At 41.9% G+C, this 16,004-nt stretch overlaps 1 protein-coding gene across 3 annotated transcripts in view; it reads left to right on the top strand.

The window, feature by feature from the left end:
• Window positions 1–16,004, top strand: part of KYAT3 (kynurenine aminotransferase 3) — a 67,093-nt gene continuing 51,089 nt past the window's right edge. For 2 of the 3 annotated variants that reach the window (XM_008055051.1, XM_008055063.1), the window contains exons 1-2: window positions 1–80; window positions 8,218–8,317. In XM_008055051.1, the coding sequence (XP_008053242.1) occupies window positions 8,219–8,317 (99 nt within the window). In that variant the 5' untranslated portion in view covers window positions 1–80; window position 8,218. Of the gene's footprint in view, window positions 81–1,115; window positions 1,223–8,217; window positions 8,318–16,004 lie in introns of those variants that run through there. The other variant, XM_008055058.2, reaches the window with a different exon arrangement.

Genomic DNA, 16,004 nt, shown 5'->3' with positions numbered 1-16,004 from the left:
GCATTCCCCCGCCCCGCTCAACCAGGTCCCAAACCGCGCCGCGACTCGAACCGGGAAAGCCGGGCTGTCTCGCGAGAGAGGTGAGTGGGGCGCCAGTCGCGGACGGACGACCCCGGCCCGGCGTGCCGACAGTGTGGTGGGGAGCCGCCGCGGGGCGGGCGAGGGCAGGAGACGGGCTGGATTTCCAGCGGGGCGCGGACTGCCCGGACGGCTGCCAAGGGCTGGCATCACCTGTGTCAATACAGGGATGCACACGGCTTCTTTTGGAGAGGGCAGGGCTGAGATGACCGGCCACCTGCGGGGTGCCCCTGGGCCTCGACCTCGTCTTGCCTCCTTTTCCCTTTTTTTTTGGATCGGAGTCTCACTCTGTCGCCCAGGCTGGAGGGCAGTGGCATGCTCACGGCTACCCCAGCGTCGACCTGCTGGGCTCGGGCGGTCCTTCCGCCTCCACCTTCCCAAGAGCTGGAACTGCAGGCGTGTGCCACCACGCCCGGCTAATTTTTTGATTTATTGTAGAGACTAGTTGCCCGGGCTGGTCTTGAACCCATGGATTCAGGCATTCCTCTCTCTTCTGCCTCCCAAAGTGTTGGGATGAGAGGCGTGAGCCACCGCGCTCGGCTCCCCTTTTCTTTTGATTTTGCAGTTTAGACACTTAGAGAGCAGCCTGAGAAGGGATTATTGTCTCGGAAGTGAGTCTTAGTGAAATCCAGATTTCTTCACCCGTGGGTCCTGCCGCTGGAGAGGCATTTGGGAGAACTTGCCCTGCCCCAAGGGGCTCTTCGTTGCCGATCAACTTATAGAAAGTTTCACCTCGAGCTAAAACCTAGTTCCTACTAACTTTCAACCAGTTAACCGTACTTCTTGCATCTGGGGGAATGTATAGATATAGGAATCCCATTTGCATAAAACAGCTGTTCAGCAATACCATAAACAACTTTGGTTAACTTTTTTTTTTTTTTTTTTTTTTTTATTGTAGAGATGAAGTCTTGCCAAGTTCCCCAGGCCAGTCTTGACCCCCTGGACTCAGGCAGTCCCCTCACCAAAGTTCTGGGATGACATGCATGAGCCACTGCCCCCCAGCCACTTTGGCTAATTTTTTCCACACCTGCTGGCTTTGAAGCCTGTCCTTCCCACTGTACTTCCCCAGCCAGTGCCTTGTTCACCCTCTGGATGCCCTCTGTTTGCAGTGAACCTTGTAAACATTCTTGAAGTTGACTAACAGGTAGAGTACAAAAGAAAAAATCACCTTTCCCTTCCTGGGACTCTTGAAATAGTGTGGGCTGTGCGTATCTCTTTTTGCATCATGTTCATTTTCCTTGAGCTTGCAGCTAATCAGTATGTTCTGGACTTTGTCAAATTAACTAAACCTCCTTCTACCTCTCTTCCTCATATGTAAAGCATTAATAAGTTGATAATTTGGATACTGATAATGAATTTTTAAATTCATTTTGACTGCTTTGTCTACCTTTAGGTTTGTATTCCGCCACTAGCCATCCATCTGCCTTTTCAGCTTCCAGCTGCCTCAAAATCTGCCAGGCATACCTTCTGAAGCTTCTTTTTAAACAGTATACTCCATTGATGATACATCAACAGTTTAATTTTCTACTGATCATGTGTATTTGAGTATGGAGTTTACTTCATGCATAATATTCTATAATTAGATCAACTAGGTCACCCTGATTCATAATTTGCCTGGTTTTCCTTTTCTTTTTTTTTGAGTTGCCGTGGCATGCTCACGGCCATCCCAGCATCGACCTTCTGGGCTCCGGTGATCCTTCTGCCTCAACCTTCCAAGTAGCTGGAACTACAGGCATGCACTACCATGCCCGGCTAATTTTTTTTTTTATTTATTGTAGAGACGAGGTCTCGCCAAGTTGCCTGGGCTTGTCTTGAACCCACAAGCTCTGGGCAATCCACTCGCCTCGGCCTCCCAAAGTGCTGGGATTACAGGCTGAGCCACCGAGCCTGGTCTGCCTAGTTTTCTTTACAGAAAACTAGTTTCTAGGGAGAAACTAGAAAAATACAGTGAAAATATTACTTAGAATTTTTTTCCCCAGACTTCTCCTTCTACCCACTTGCACCTCCCCTTTGACTGGCTGCACCAAAAAATATTGTTTAGAATTAAGAGCCATATGCCTTTTTGTTTTCTCCAACTTTTCTATGACGTCCAGATTTTTTTCATTAATCTTTTTCACTTATTTATGTCTATACATAGGCAATCTTAATCGCATAAGATAATGCTACTTAAAATGTGTTTATTTAAAGTGCAGAAGAAATGACTTGCTTCGGAGGTTCTGAGCCTGCATCTGTCAGCCCGTTTAGACTTCTTGGGAGCCATTTTTTCACCTATGCTCCCACAGTTATTCCACAATAAGATACCTAGTGAGGGAAAGAGAGCCTAGGTCTGGATTTTGAGGAGATCCACTTTTAATGACGGATTGAGGGAGAAGTAGGAGGAAAAGGAGGAATGGTAATATATCAAAAGCCAAGGGAATATGTGTTTCTGGGGGAAGAGCAAACTTGGCTGTCAGAATCTAAAGCTCCAGAGAACTGGATTTAACAACATGAAGGTCAGAACTGACTGTCGCAAGAACTGCCTCTGGAGTAATAGGTACAACAGTCAGATTGTGCTGGGTTGAGGAGTTTAGATTGAGAAAAAGAAGACAGCTAGTAGAATGAGCAACAGGGAGACAGTAGAGTTGAAAGTTTTATTTTTTGTTCGTATTCTTGTATTTGTTTAAATTGGAAAAGACTTAAAGAGAGCTGAAGGTGCAGGGGAAAGGGGTAAGGCCTCCTAGAGATGGGGGGGATGAGATCCAAGTTGTGGGAGGAGGGACTCTCCTTTGGAAGGAGGATCATTTTCTTTCTTACAAGAGGAAGGAAGAAACAAGGATTCTTTAGGCTTGGGTGTTTAGACTTGAGAAGGTTGAGAGAGTTCCCACCTAACAGCTTCTGTTTTCTCTGTGATAGGAAGTAAGGTTATCACCTTGGACTGAGGAGGATAGCAGAGGGCTTTGAGTGAGAGGAACATGGAAAAAATTAAAAATTCATTTTGGATGATGGGACAGAGGAATTGCCTATAATATATAGTAGAAATGCTGGAGAGTGTCAGGGTCAATTTGAGATTGATGATCCTGAACTTGTGAAACCTAACAAGCTGTGTGACTTTCTTAGTCCAAAGCTGAGGTACCAAAGGAAAAACAGACATCATAGTTGGATTTGTTCAGGGCTAGGGCTTTACAGACAGGTGAAAAAACAGGCAAGGAAGGTTAGGGCCCTGTCAAGAGCATTCCTGAAGTGGTGGAGCTGTTGTCTACACTTGGAAATAAAGGAAGGTGAGGGCTAATTGGGAAAAAAGAGAGGCAACCTCCTGGAGATGTTGATGACACTGAAGAATGCTAATAGTTGGAATAATTAAGCAAATGGAAAGGATAGGTAGTTTGTGGTAAAGGAGCAGAATGCGTCAATGAATTATTTTGGAATTAGTCTAGATTTGGGAATGGCAAGGTTCAGGATATAACTGTAGGAGCGTGACTAAGGCAGACTGGAAGACAAGAGCACATGTCTGTGTCTTCCAGTCTGCCTTAGTCACTCTCCTACTGTTAGTTGTTTGATGGGTCAGCTCTGAAGACATTCAAATTATCAAGGATGACCACAGTGCTTGGGTTGAGAAGGGTGTGTGCTGTCTAATGACAAATCTGTAATGAGTGGCAGGCAGTTGTCAGCGGCAGGTCTGGAGATAACATCAGTGAGACAGTTGAGGGAAGTGATAATCTAGCAAGGCAGAGATAGGTGGTACAAAATACTGACTATAGTTGTTTTTGGTCCCTTTTTTTTTTTTTTGAGTCAGAGTCTCACAGTCACCCAGACTGGAGTGCAGTGGCATGCTCACGGCCACCACAGCCTCTACCTGCTCAGCCTTCCAAGTAATGGACTACTAGTGCATGCTACCACGCCCAGCTAATTTTTTTTAATTTATTTTAGAGACGAGGTCCTACCATTTTGTCCAGGCTGGGTCGAACCCATGGGCTCAGGCAGTCCTCTCACCTCCGCCTCCCAAATTGCTGGGATTACAGGCGTGAGCCACCTCACCCCTCTGACTACAGTTAATAACAATGTAGCGTATACTTGAAAATTGCAAGGCCTGGCAGAGTGGCCTACGCCTATAATCCCAGCACGTTGGGAGGCCAAGGTGAGAGGATTGCCTGAGCCCACGGGCTCAAGACTGGCCTGGGCACCTTGGTGAGACCTGATCTCGACAATAAACCAAAAAATTAGCTGGGTGTGGTGTTGCATGCCTGTGGTTCCAGCTACTTGGAAGGCTGAGACTGAAGGATGACCTCAGCCCCGAAGGTTGAGGCTGCGGTGACCGTGAGCATGCCACTGCACTTTAGCCTGAGCGACAGAGTGGGACTCCAACTCAAAAAAATAAAAATAGAAAATTGCAAAGAGATTTTAAGTGTTCTCACCAAAAACAACTGATAAGTATGTGAAGTAAGAGAAAGGGCACACTCTTTCTCAACTTTGTAGGGGATTCCTTCCTAGTTTCTTCTTATAAGGAACCCACTTATGTTGGATCAGCAGCACACCCCACTCCAGTGTGACCTTATCCTAACTAATTACATCTGCAACAATGCTTGAAATAAGGTCAAGATAGTATTATGAGGTACTGGGGGTTAGCCCTGCATATCTTTTGGTGGGGAAAGGGTTGGGAATACAATTTAACTCATAACACTAGGAAACTGATTTCTCCACACCCTGTTGCCTGTTGCCTCTCAGGTTTTGTCTGTCAAATATCACTGTTAGCAGCTATGACTGTACTTTCAGGAGACTTGGAAAGAGGACAGTTAGTGGAATTAGGGTTATCAGATGAAAAGGCAAAAAAAAATGTTAATTGAAAGTAGGGAGACTACAATACCACTCTTGACGGGCATGCCTTCAGCTTCTAACTTTGACATGGAGTCTTATGGTTTCCTCTCTTTTCTTTGGCCTGTAAATAATCCTAAATTTCTAAAGTCAACAATTCCAGGATAACAACTCTAACTCTGTTCACGTCTTTTTTCTTAATATCAATATGAGGACAAACTCCAGGTATCCTGATTCTTAGTCATTCTTCTTCTCTACCTACTAGCCACACAATTTTTCCCAAGAAGTTAAGCAAGATTTCTCTCATTTGTCTACTTGCAAGAAAGCATTTTGCTTATACTTTACTCGTATGCGTAAGAAATCATGCTAAACTTAAATAAATGGACATTTGTTGAAAAAAAATAAATAGTCCTAAATCAAAGAAGTTCTTGATAATGAAGGTTGTTCAGTATAGTTTCTGTTGGAACTATATTGGTAATACTTTTCCTAAAAATTATTTCTACTGCCTTATCCAGTTAGCATTTTATTTTTGAGCAGAACAGTTAGTTCCACAAGAATAAGCGTGTCTTGATTTAAGAAAACCTGATCTTAGTGTTAAAAGACATAAAATATAAGGGATGACTACTTACTTTACAAAAGGAACCAGTATTTCATAAAAAGGGTTCATCTCATAAGTAGTCCACTTATATCATTAGTCTATAATGTAGCTTTATGTATTCATTTAATTAGTCAGCAATTATTTATCAAGGCTTACTGAGATAGGGTAGCTAGCACAGGTTAGACATAGGTAAATTTCCCATAGGTAGGTTTTAGGAAGCGTTCAGATGTTTTCATAAATAACCTAGAGTGGATAAATGATCTGCCAAGCAAAAAATGCTTTGTAGAGCATAGGCAGGTGTGATATTAAATGGCTAAGAGGCCATTATAGGTTACATGGCCAGAGAAGGCTTTTTTAGGAGCAGTAATTTAAGCTGAGATTTGATTGAGAAGAACAGGATTTCATATTCTTTTTTTTTTTTTTTTTCCTTGAGACAGGATCTCACGTTGTTGCCAAGGCTGGAGTGCAGTGGCACAATTATCATACCTTACTGCAAGCTCAACCCCCTGGGCTCAAGCAATCCTCTATCCTTAATCTACGGAGTACCTGGGACTACAGGCGTGGGCCATCACACCCAGCAAATTTTTCTGTTTTTTGTAGAGACAAGGGCTCACTTTGCTGTTCAGGTTGGTCTCAAACTCCTGGGTTCAAGCGATTCTTCCACCTCGGCCTTTCAAAGTGCTGCAGTTACAAATGTGAGCCACCACACCTGGCTTATATTCTACTTTTAAATAAACATCCACTGTGTTTTGTTTCATAGCTAAAGCTTTCTGTAACCTTAACATTTTGAAAACTTAAAGAGATTTACTGTAAGTCTCCTACTTGCAAACGTTCAAGTTGTAGAAATTTCAAAGATGGAAACATGTGTTTGCATGTCCACTCACATAAATTAGTTCAAGTGTCTGGTTTACATTGTCACAAGTGTGCATCCTCTACAAGTGGTTGTACTTTTATGTTCTTTTCAGTATTGTATAGAGTACAGCAGTAAAGTATCTTTATTTCAAGCCCAGGATGTCCAGAAGCAAGCATAAAAGCAGTGGTGATATAGCTCGTATATTTCTTTAATTTTTGTGTGTGTTTGTTTTTCATACTACTTGTGTGAAAAGCATTCTAAATTTATTACAGTACAGTACTATATAGACGACTGTGTTAGTTGGGTACCTAAGGCTAATTTTGTAGGAATTACTAACACTCTTCTGAGAACTTGTTTGTGTGTGGGGAACTTACTTTAATCTAGTTTTAGTAGCCCCCCTGAGACTATAGAATATATCTCTTTTTCTAAGGTTTGATAACTGTTAGAGATACAGAAAATGCCATCCACTCATATAGCAGCCTTATACTGTATACTGGAGAAAACAGCATTCTCAAAGTAGGAGAAATTTCTGTTTGCCTGAATGTTTTTAGAAAGTTGTGTTTCACCGGGCATGGTGGCTCACCTGTAATCTTAGCACTGTGGGAGGCAGAGGCGAGAGGATTATCTGAGCTCAGGGGTTTGAGACCAGCCTGGACAGCATGGTGAGACCTTGTCTCTACAGCAAATCAAAAAATTAGCCAGGCATGGTGGCGTGCGCCTGTAGTTCTTGCTACATGGAAAGCTGAGGTGGAAGCATCACCTGACAGGCGAGGTTGCAGTGGCCATAAGCCACTGCAATCCAGCTTGGGTGACAGGGCGAGACTCCAACTCAAAAAAAAAAAAAAAGTTGTGTTTCATTTCCACTTCGTGTGTGTGTGTGTGTGTGTGTGTGTGTGTGTGTGTGTGTGTGTGTGTGTGTGTGTGTGTGTGTTGGAGTCTCACTCTCGTCACCCAGGCTGGAATGCAGCGGCACGCTCACAGTCACTGCAGCCTCCACCTGCTGGACTTAGGCTATCCTTCCACCTCAGCCTTCCAAGTGACTGGAGCTACAGGCACATGCCACCATGTCCAGCTAATTTTTGTGATTTATTGTAGAGACGAGGTCTCACCAAGTTGCCCAGCCTGGAATTGAACCCTTGGGCTCAGGCAGTCCTCTCACCTTGGCCTCCCAAAGTGCTGGGATTACAGGCTGAGCCACTGTGCCTGGCCTTCATTTCCACTTCTAAGTGGCCATGTAATAATAGAGTTGTCTTCAGGAATTTTGCTTTACTGCCGAGAAAGCGAAGTCTGATCTTCCTTTATTTTCCCATGACTGATAACGATTTCCTCACAAGTAGAGAAGCAGTTCAGAATGCATGCCTATCATGTCACTAGAGTGTATTGACATGGCTTGCTAGCTATCTGTGGAATTAATTTATCAAGGGCCTACTATCATCTATCTTTTCAAACAACTTTGTAAATAACCTGTTTCTAACAACTTTAATTACTGTTACAAATTGTGCTTTTATTAGTGACTGTTATCCAGATGATTCTGAAATTTGAATCGTTCCTAGATTGGAATATTCTGAATTTTATAGTTATTAGAAATGGAACTTTTACTTAACTGAAATTTAATGCTCTTGACCACATTAAAGTCTTATTTTTTGAATTCAGGCTATTCTTACAGATCTCTAGTTTAAAATCATGTGAGTATAAATTTGTGTAAGATAAAGTGGCATAAATTTATTAGAATGATTCCAGTCACGAGAGATTATATTATAGAAGGAAAACTCAAAAGACAACTCAGTTTCTGAAACTATTTATATTTTATATAAGCTTATGATCTCTCAGCTAGCTGTGTGTTTGATAGTGATGTAACTATCATATATTTACTCCTTTCCATTTTTCTTTTATTCTGTAGCATGTTTTTGGCCCAGAGGAGACTTCGCTTTCTTGGCAGTAGAACAAAATTCCTGAAGACAACTTATTCTTCAAAAATTCTGGAATTACCTCCTTCTGCTGTAGGTATTGCTTATCACTTACAGACGAGTTATCGTATATATTCTGCAGTCTCCAAAAGAAGATGCAATTTTTCAGATACTTTTAAAATAAATATTTAATTGGAATAAATATTATATAAGCTGAAGGCATCTCTTGTCATTGACTAGAACTGACTTTCACTGCGCAACTGCTTGCCTGTCTGTGGATCAGGCAATATATTGGGCATTATGTATTCATTATCTCATTTTGTCTTCACAAAACCTTCATGTTATAAATAGTTACAGTCCTGTTTTACAAATGAGAAAGGCTTCGATGGGTTAGTAACTTGCCTAAATGCCCTTGACTAAACTATTTATCAAGTTCTTACCATATGCCAGAGTGGTGATACAGTGGTGAACTTAACACACCTGGCCCTGCTCATGAGGCTTAGATAAATTACCCAATGAGTGGCATACCTTCCAGGGCACAGAGTTTGGCATGTCTGTGAGGGACTGAGTATAGCTTTTAAATGGCCTTACTAGAACAACATGCTCACCTATCTACCTCTAGCATGATAAAGAGCTTGTTCTTTCTACTCAAGAAAGAATATTATAGAGACTAAAAGTAATGCCTGGTGCAGTGGCTCACACCTGTAATCCCAACACTTTTGGAGGCAGGATTGCCTGAGCTTGGGTATGAGACCAGCCTTGGCAATTTGGCAAGACCTCTTCTCTACAGTAAATCAAAAAATTAGCCAGGTGTGGTAGTGCACGCCTGTAGTTCCAGCTACTTGGAAGGCTGAGATAGAAGGTGTGCCTGAGTCCAGCCAATCGAGGCTGCAGTGGCCGTGAGTGTGCCACTGCATTCCAACCTGAGCGACAGAGTGAGACTCCCAACTCAAAAAAAAAAAACATACAGGCTCTGTGACTTTTAGGTTATAAGAAATAAGACAGATAGAAGAACAGGTGAATTTTCTTCATAAAAAATCAGACAGGCATTCCAGTACATGGTTCATACCACAGGACAGATAACTGACCTAGTTTCTTCTATAAGTTAGTGACATGAGAAAAAAGTATGAGGAGGCATTCTCGGGGGACTGCTTAAGGATGGATGGATGAAAAGAGGTTTGAGAAACAGCCACCAGCTGGGCATGGTAGCTCATGCCTATAATCCCAGCACTTTAGGAGGTCAAGGTAAAAGGACTGCCTGAGTAACTTAGCGAGACCTCATCTCTACAATAAATTGTTTAAAAAATTAACCAGGTGTGGTGGTGCACGCTTGTAGTTTCGGCTACTTGGAAGGATAAGGTGGAAGGGTTGCCTGAGCCCAGCAGGTCGAGACTGCAGTGACCAGGAGCATGCCACTGCCCTCCAGCCTGGGTAACAGAGTGAGAATCCAACTCAAAAGTAAATAAATAAATAGAAGCTGGGCTCGGTGGCTCAGTCTGTAATCCCGCGCCTTTGGGAGGCTGAGGTGAGTGGATTGCCTGAGCCCGCGGGTTCGAGACCCGCCTGGGCAGCTAGACCTCATCTCTACGATAAATCAAAAAGTCAGCCGGGCATGGTAGCGCATGCCTGTAATTCCGGCTACTTGGAAGGCTAAGGTGGAAGGATCGCCGGAGCCCAGCAGCTTGAGGCTGTGGTGGCCGGGAGCGGCCACTGCACTCCAGTCTGGGCGACAGAGACTCCAACTCAATAAATAAATAAATAAATAGATAGATAGATAGATAGATAGATAGATAGATAGATAGATAGAAAACTAGCCACCAAATACAATGCATGGAACTTATTTAGCAACTTGATTGTCAACTAAAGTGTAAAAAATAATTTTCATTTTTATTTATTTATTTATTTTGAGTAGGTATCTCACTCTCTCAGACTGGAGTGCAGTGGCACAATCATGAGCTATTGCAGCCTCTACCTGCTAGGCTCAGACAATCCTTCTGCCTCAGCCTCCTGAGTAGCTGGGACTACAGGTATGCACCACCATACCTGGCTAATTTTTTGATTTTTTTAGTGGAAATGAGCTCTCGCCATGTTGCCCAGACTGGTAATAACAAGGAATTATTGTTGATTCGGGTGGTAATGACATTGTAGTTACAAGTATAAATATTTTTTAGATATATATGCCAAGTATGCAGGGATGTAATAACTTAAGATCTAGGATTTGCTTCCAAATGATTCAGCAATTAGAGAAAAGAAAAAGGGAGAGAAAAGCAAGTGAGGCAAAATCTTGGTAATTATTGAATCTAGCTAATGTGAATATGAGTATTTTATATTAGACTGAAATATATGAAATTTCTATTTTTGTAGGTCATAAATGGTTGAGTGTTGGCAATTTTGTATTGTCCAACCTAATTCTAATCTTTTAACATTTATGTAGGTTTGAAATTTTCATAAAAACCATCATCAGCTTCATCTACATGTAAATACTATGAATTCTACCCATTAGTATCTTGAATTCCATCTCCTGTCATTGCCACCATGAGTACCATATTTCAGGCTCTCTCCCATACATAGAAGTTCATTAAAGCCATGGAAGCAGGTATGATCTCCCAAGGTGTATGATCATATGAAGCCATGGTACCAAAAGGGTACTTGTGTGAAGAATTATCATTCATGGAGATTTTGTTAGACTGCACATGCCCAGAACCTACCCCAAGGTATTCTGAGTCTATAAATCTGGAGTATATTTTGAAAAATCTTTCCAGTGATTCTGATGCACATCCCAGGCAAGAACCACTGAGAATACATTTTTCAGACTTCCAGATTATTTATGATAGCACTCACACCTAGCAGTGGAATGATTGGGTTGCGTGGTTGCTTTGTGTTTAGTTTCTAACTGCTGAAGCCTATTCCGAAGTAGTTGGAAAGGTTCAAAAAAGCATCCATAGTTCATCAGAGCCTTTGCATTTAAAATAGTCACAAAGATAAAGAGATAAGGAAATCTCCCCATTGAAGGGCAAATGAAGAAGCAGACCGATCAGTGTTATCAAGAGCAGTAGTGATAAGTTTAAATCATGAAAGACTTATTAGAACCAGTCACACTATTTACTGTAAACCTATTTAGAACATTCTTTTTTTTTTAGTTGGAGTCTCACTCTGTCACCCAGGCTGGAGGGCAATGACACGCTGTTCACGGCCACCACAACCTTGACCTGCCGGGCTCAGGTGATCCTTCCGCCTCAGCCTTCCAAGTAGCTGAAAGTATAGGCACATGCCACCACACTCGGCTAATTTTTTGATTTGATTATAGAGACGGGGTCTCACCAAGCTGCCCAGGCTGGTCTCAAACCCGTGGGCTCAGGTAATCCTCTCACCTTGGCCTCCCAAAGTGCTGGATTATAGGCCTGAGCCACTGTGCCCAGCCTTAGAACATTCTTTTCATCCACATCATCCTTAATATTATTGAAAACTTAGTGTGAAGGTTACCTCTGAGAAAGGGAACAGGTTGGAGGATGAGCTGCACTCTCCTGTGTTATTAGCTTTTTTTTTTTTTTTTTTTACGAAAACATTTTATGTATGACTTCTGTAATTTTAATGTTTTGAATGTTAAAGAAAAAATTGTGAAATACATGTTATTTAAAAGTTCCAGTTATATGCACAATTTATTTTTCTTTGAGTTGGAATCTCACTCTGTCACCCACACTGGAGTACAGTGGCATGCTCACGGCCACCGCAGCCTTGACTTGCTAGACTCAGGCGATCCACCTCAGCCTTCTAAGTAGCTGGAACTACAGGTGCGCACCACCATGCCCAGCTAATTTTTTAAAATTAATTTTAGAGATGCGGTCTCCTGAAGTGCTGAGAGCAAGGCTAGAATTTGACTGAGTCATTCTACACTTTTGTAAAATTGAAGGAAACTGGGAGGCATGCAAACTCTGGGTCAAGTGTTAACTACCTTCCCTCTACCCTGTGGAACAACCAGTTTTGCCTTCACTTGCAATTCAGTTTCTTTACCACCTATAAATGTGTGCCCTTTGACTTTCTCTTGGAACTGGTATAACAAGTGTCTGGTTCCCTCATACATAAAATAAAAATCTTTAACATATACTCATTTTTATATTTGTATGTCATAATTTAACCTCTTTCTGAAAATTATCTCTTAATAACTTTAGAGAAGCAAGCTTACTGGAAATTAAAGAGCTGATAGCATAGGTAAATACATAGCTGGAATACCAGAGACTGGGGAGTAAGGTCACCCAAGAATAATAAGTCTGACTTTTCTGCTAAAAAAAAAAAAAAAAAAATGGAGCCGAGCACTGTGATTCACTCCTGTAATCTCAGCACTTTGGGAGGCTGAGGTGAGAGGATTCTTTGAGCCCAGGAGTTCAAGATCAGCCTAGGCAGCATAGTGAGAACACATCTCTACAAAAAAAAAGTTTAAAGATCTTAGAAGACTGGAGTAAATAAAGGAGTGTCTGAGTATTGTCCCTGGTCTCAAACCCATGGGCTCAGACAATCCTCTTGCCTCCACCTCCCAAAGTGCTGGGATAACAGGCGTAAGCCACTATGCCCAGCTATATGCACACTTTTGAGTTCATTATAAAATTGGATTTTTTTCTTTGTATGTCTTTAAGTCACCTTTCCCTAGTTTGCTTTTTCACTTGTGAGTTTTTCTTTCATTTCTTCTGCCATTACAGGAATGCTGTTATTTTCTCATGCCATCTATTGGCAAAAGAAAGTTAAATTTGTCTGTTTTTTTTTTTTTTTTTGATGGATCATCATACATTGGAAAACATTTAAAATCTATGAGATAATTTTGTTCATGACCTCTTGCTCGAGGGGCATTTTGTCCAGAGGGAAAAAGAGGGCATGATTTCAGAATACTCTGGCAGTTTTTTAAAATCAGCTTTATCAAGGTACAATAAACTATTTTCATTTGGAATTATAACTCAGTGGTTATTTGACAGATGTACATATATCTTGAAACTACTGTCACAGTCGACATGCAGAACATTCCCACTGCCTCTAAAAGATTCCTCATGTTCCTTTACCATCCATCTCATGCTGCTGGTTTGTCACCATAGACTAGTTAGTTTGCTTGCATTTTTCTTTTAGTATTTTATATAAATGGGATCACGTGGTATGTTCTTTTTTGCTTTTAGTTTCTTTCACACATAATGATTTTGAGATTCACCCATGTTGTGGTATGTCAGTAGTTCATTTCTTTTTATTTTTTCTGTGTGTGTGTGTGTGTGTCTATGAGTTGGAGTCTCACTCTGTCACCCCGGCTGGAATGCAGTGGCACACTTACGGCCACCATAGCCTCGACCTGCTGGGCTCAGGCAATCCTTCCGCCGCAGCCTTCCGAGTTGCCATAGCTACAGGCATGTGCCACCAAGCCTGGCTAATTTTTTGATTTATTGCAGAGATGAGGTCTTACCAAATTGCCCAGGCTGGTCTCGAACCCGTGGACTCAGGCAATCCTCTCACCTACCAAAGTGCTGGCATTTTCTGTTCACCTATTAATGCACCTGTGGATTGTTCCTAGCTTGGGGCTCCGATGAATAAAGCTGTTGTGAATATTTGTGTGTAAGCCATCATGTAGCTATAGGTTTTCATTTCTCTTAGGTAAATACCTAAGAGGAGAATGGTTGGGTTGCAGGATAGATTTATGATTAATTTCTAAGTAACTGCCAAATTATTTCCCAAAGTGGTTGTACCCTTTAAATTCCACCTGTGGGTATAGACATCCAACTGTCCGGTGTGCTTCCCAGCACTCAATATCTATAATTTCAGCCATTCTGATAGGTATCTGGTGGTATCTCATTGTGGTTTTGTTTCCATTTCCCTAATGACTGATGATGGTGAGCATCTTTTAAAGTGACTTTTGGCCATTTGTATGTCTTCTGTGAAGTCACTGTCAAATCTTTTGCACATTTTTAATTGGATTGCTTATCTTACTGAGTTTCAAAAGTTGCTTATATATTCTGTGTAAAAGTCCTTTGTAAGATGTATGTTTGTAAATATTTTCTTTCATTCTGTGGCTCACCTGGCAATTTTTTAAGATAAATTTAGGCCCACTGGATGATATCATAATAGTTTTTATGCTTTTTTCAAGTCAAGCAATAATAATTATCTTTTCTTTTCTTTCTTTCTTTCTTTTTTTGGGGGATCTCACTCTGTCACCCAGGCTGGAGTGCAGTGGCACACTCATGGCTCAGCACGGTCTCAACCTCCTGGGCTCAGCTGATTTCTTCTATGTCAGCCTCCTGAGTAGCTGGCACTACAGGCATGCACCAGCCCTCCTGGCTAATTTTTTTGATTTATTTTATTTATTTATTTTTTGGTAGAGACTAGGTTTCGCTATGTTGCCCAGACTGGTCTTAAACTCCTGGGCTCAAGAAATCCTCTAGCTTCGGCCTGCCAAAGTGCTGGAATTACAGGTGTGAGCCACTGCGCCTAGCTGATTAACATTTTCAAGTGTTCAACTCAGTCCCTCTAGGATAATGAAGTTGGGAGTTGTGACTATGCTTAGTCTCATGTACAGAAAAGCAAACAAAGAAGGTGGGTAGAAATGGACAGGAAGCAGAGAAAGCCCTGTGTGATACAAGTTCCTGGTTCCAGTGACCTTTCCACCTGGTGGCACCTTTGTCCTTCCCATGGTAACATGAGCTTTCTAATAAATTCCCCCTTTTTCGCCTAAACAGTTTCAGGTTGAGTTTGGGGCAACTAAGAGATCTGATCACTGTAGATTTGAAATTTCTGTGCATCTTACATGCTGGTCTCTTCCCCACTGTCTGTCCTGGAACCTGCACTCTGCCCTTCAGCAAAAGTCACAACTCTGCTCACAAAATAACAAAATCTCAAGGAAGCACAAGCAACCAAAATAGTTATGCAACACACACAAAAAAAAACAAGTGTGAAAACCAGGGAAAAGTATAATGAAGGTTTGTCTTTTTTGTTGTTTTTTTTTTTAATAGATCTATATTTATTTTTATGTTGTATTTTTATTTTATTTTTTAAGTCAGAGTCTCACTCTGTCGCCCAGGTTGGAGTGCAGTGGCATGTTCTGCTTTACTCAGGTAATCCTTCCACCTCAGCCTTCCAAATAGCTGGAACTACAGGTGCACGCCACCACACCCAGCTAATTTTTTGATTTATTGTAGAGACAATGTCCCGCCAAGTTGCCCAGGCTGGTCTCGAACTCTTGGAATCAGGCAATCCTCTCACCTCAGCCTCCCAAAGTGCTGGCATTATAGGTGTGAGCCACCACGCCCAGCCAAAGTTTTCTTTTTAAAAATTTTATTTTAGATTCAAGAGGTGCGTGTGAAGATTTGTTACATAGGTATATTGCGTGATGGTGAGGTTTGGGCTTATGATGAGCCCGCCTCTCCCCATTCAGTGATGACCATGGTATCCTGTGGGTGGCTTTTCAACCCTTAGTCCCCTTTCCCCCCTCCCCCAACCCAGTAGTCTCCAGTCTGTCACCCCCATTTTTGTGCCCAGTGTTTGACTCCCACGTGTGAGAGCATGCGAAATTCAGTTTTCTGTCTTTGTGATAATTTGCTTAGAATGATGGTCTCCAGCTGCATCTATGTTGCCGCAAATGACATAATTTGGGGTTTTTTTTATGGCAGTATAGTATTCCACATTGTATATGTACCGCATTTTCTTTATCCAGTCCACCATTGATGGGCACCTGGGTTGGTCCCATGTTTTTGCTATTGTGAATAGTGCTGTGTGAAGTAGAGCTGTTTCTTTTTTTTTTTTTTTTTTTTGAGTT

The sequence above is a fragment of the Carlito syrichta genome, unplaced genomic scaffold (genome assembly GCF_000164805.1).
Source record: "Carlito syrichta isolate Samal-C Ts95f unplaced genomic scaffold, Tarsius_syrichta-2.0.1 Scaffold80509, whole genome shotgun sequence".
Taxonomy (NCBI): Eukaryota; Metazoa; Chordata; class Mammalia; order Primates; family Tarsiidae; genus Carlito; species Carlito syrichta.
This window is presented reverse-complemented; position numbering and strand designations above follow the sequence as displayed.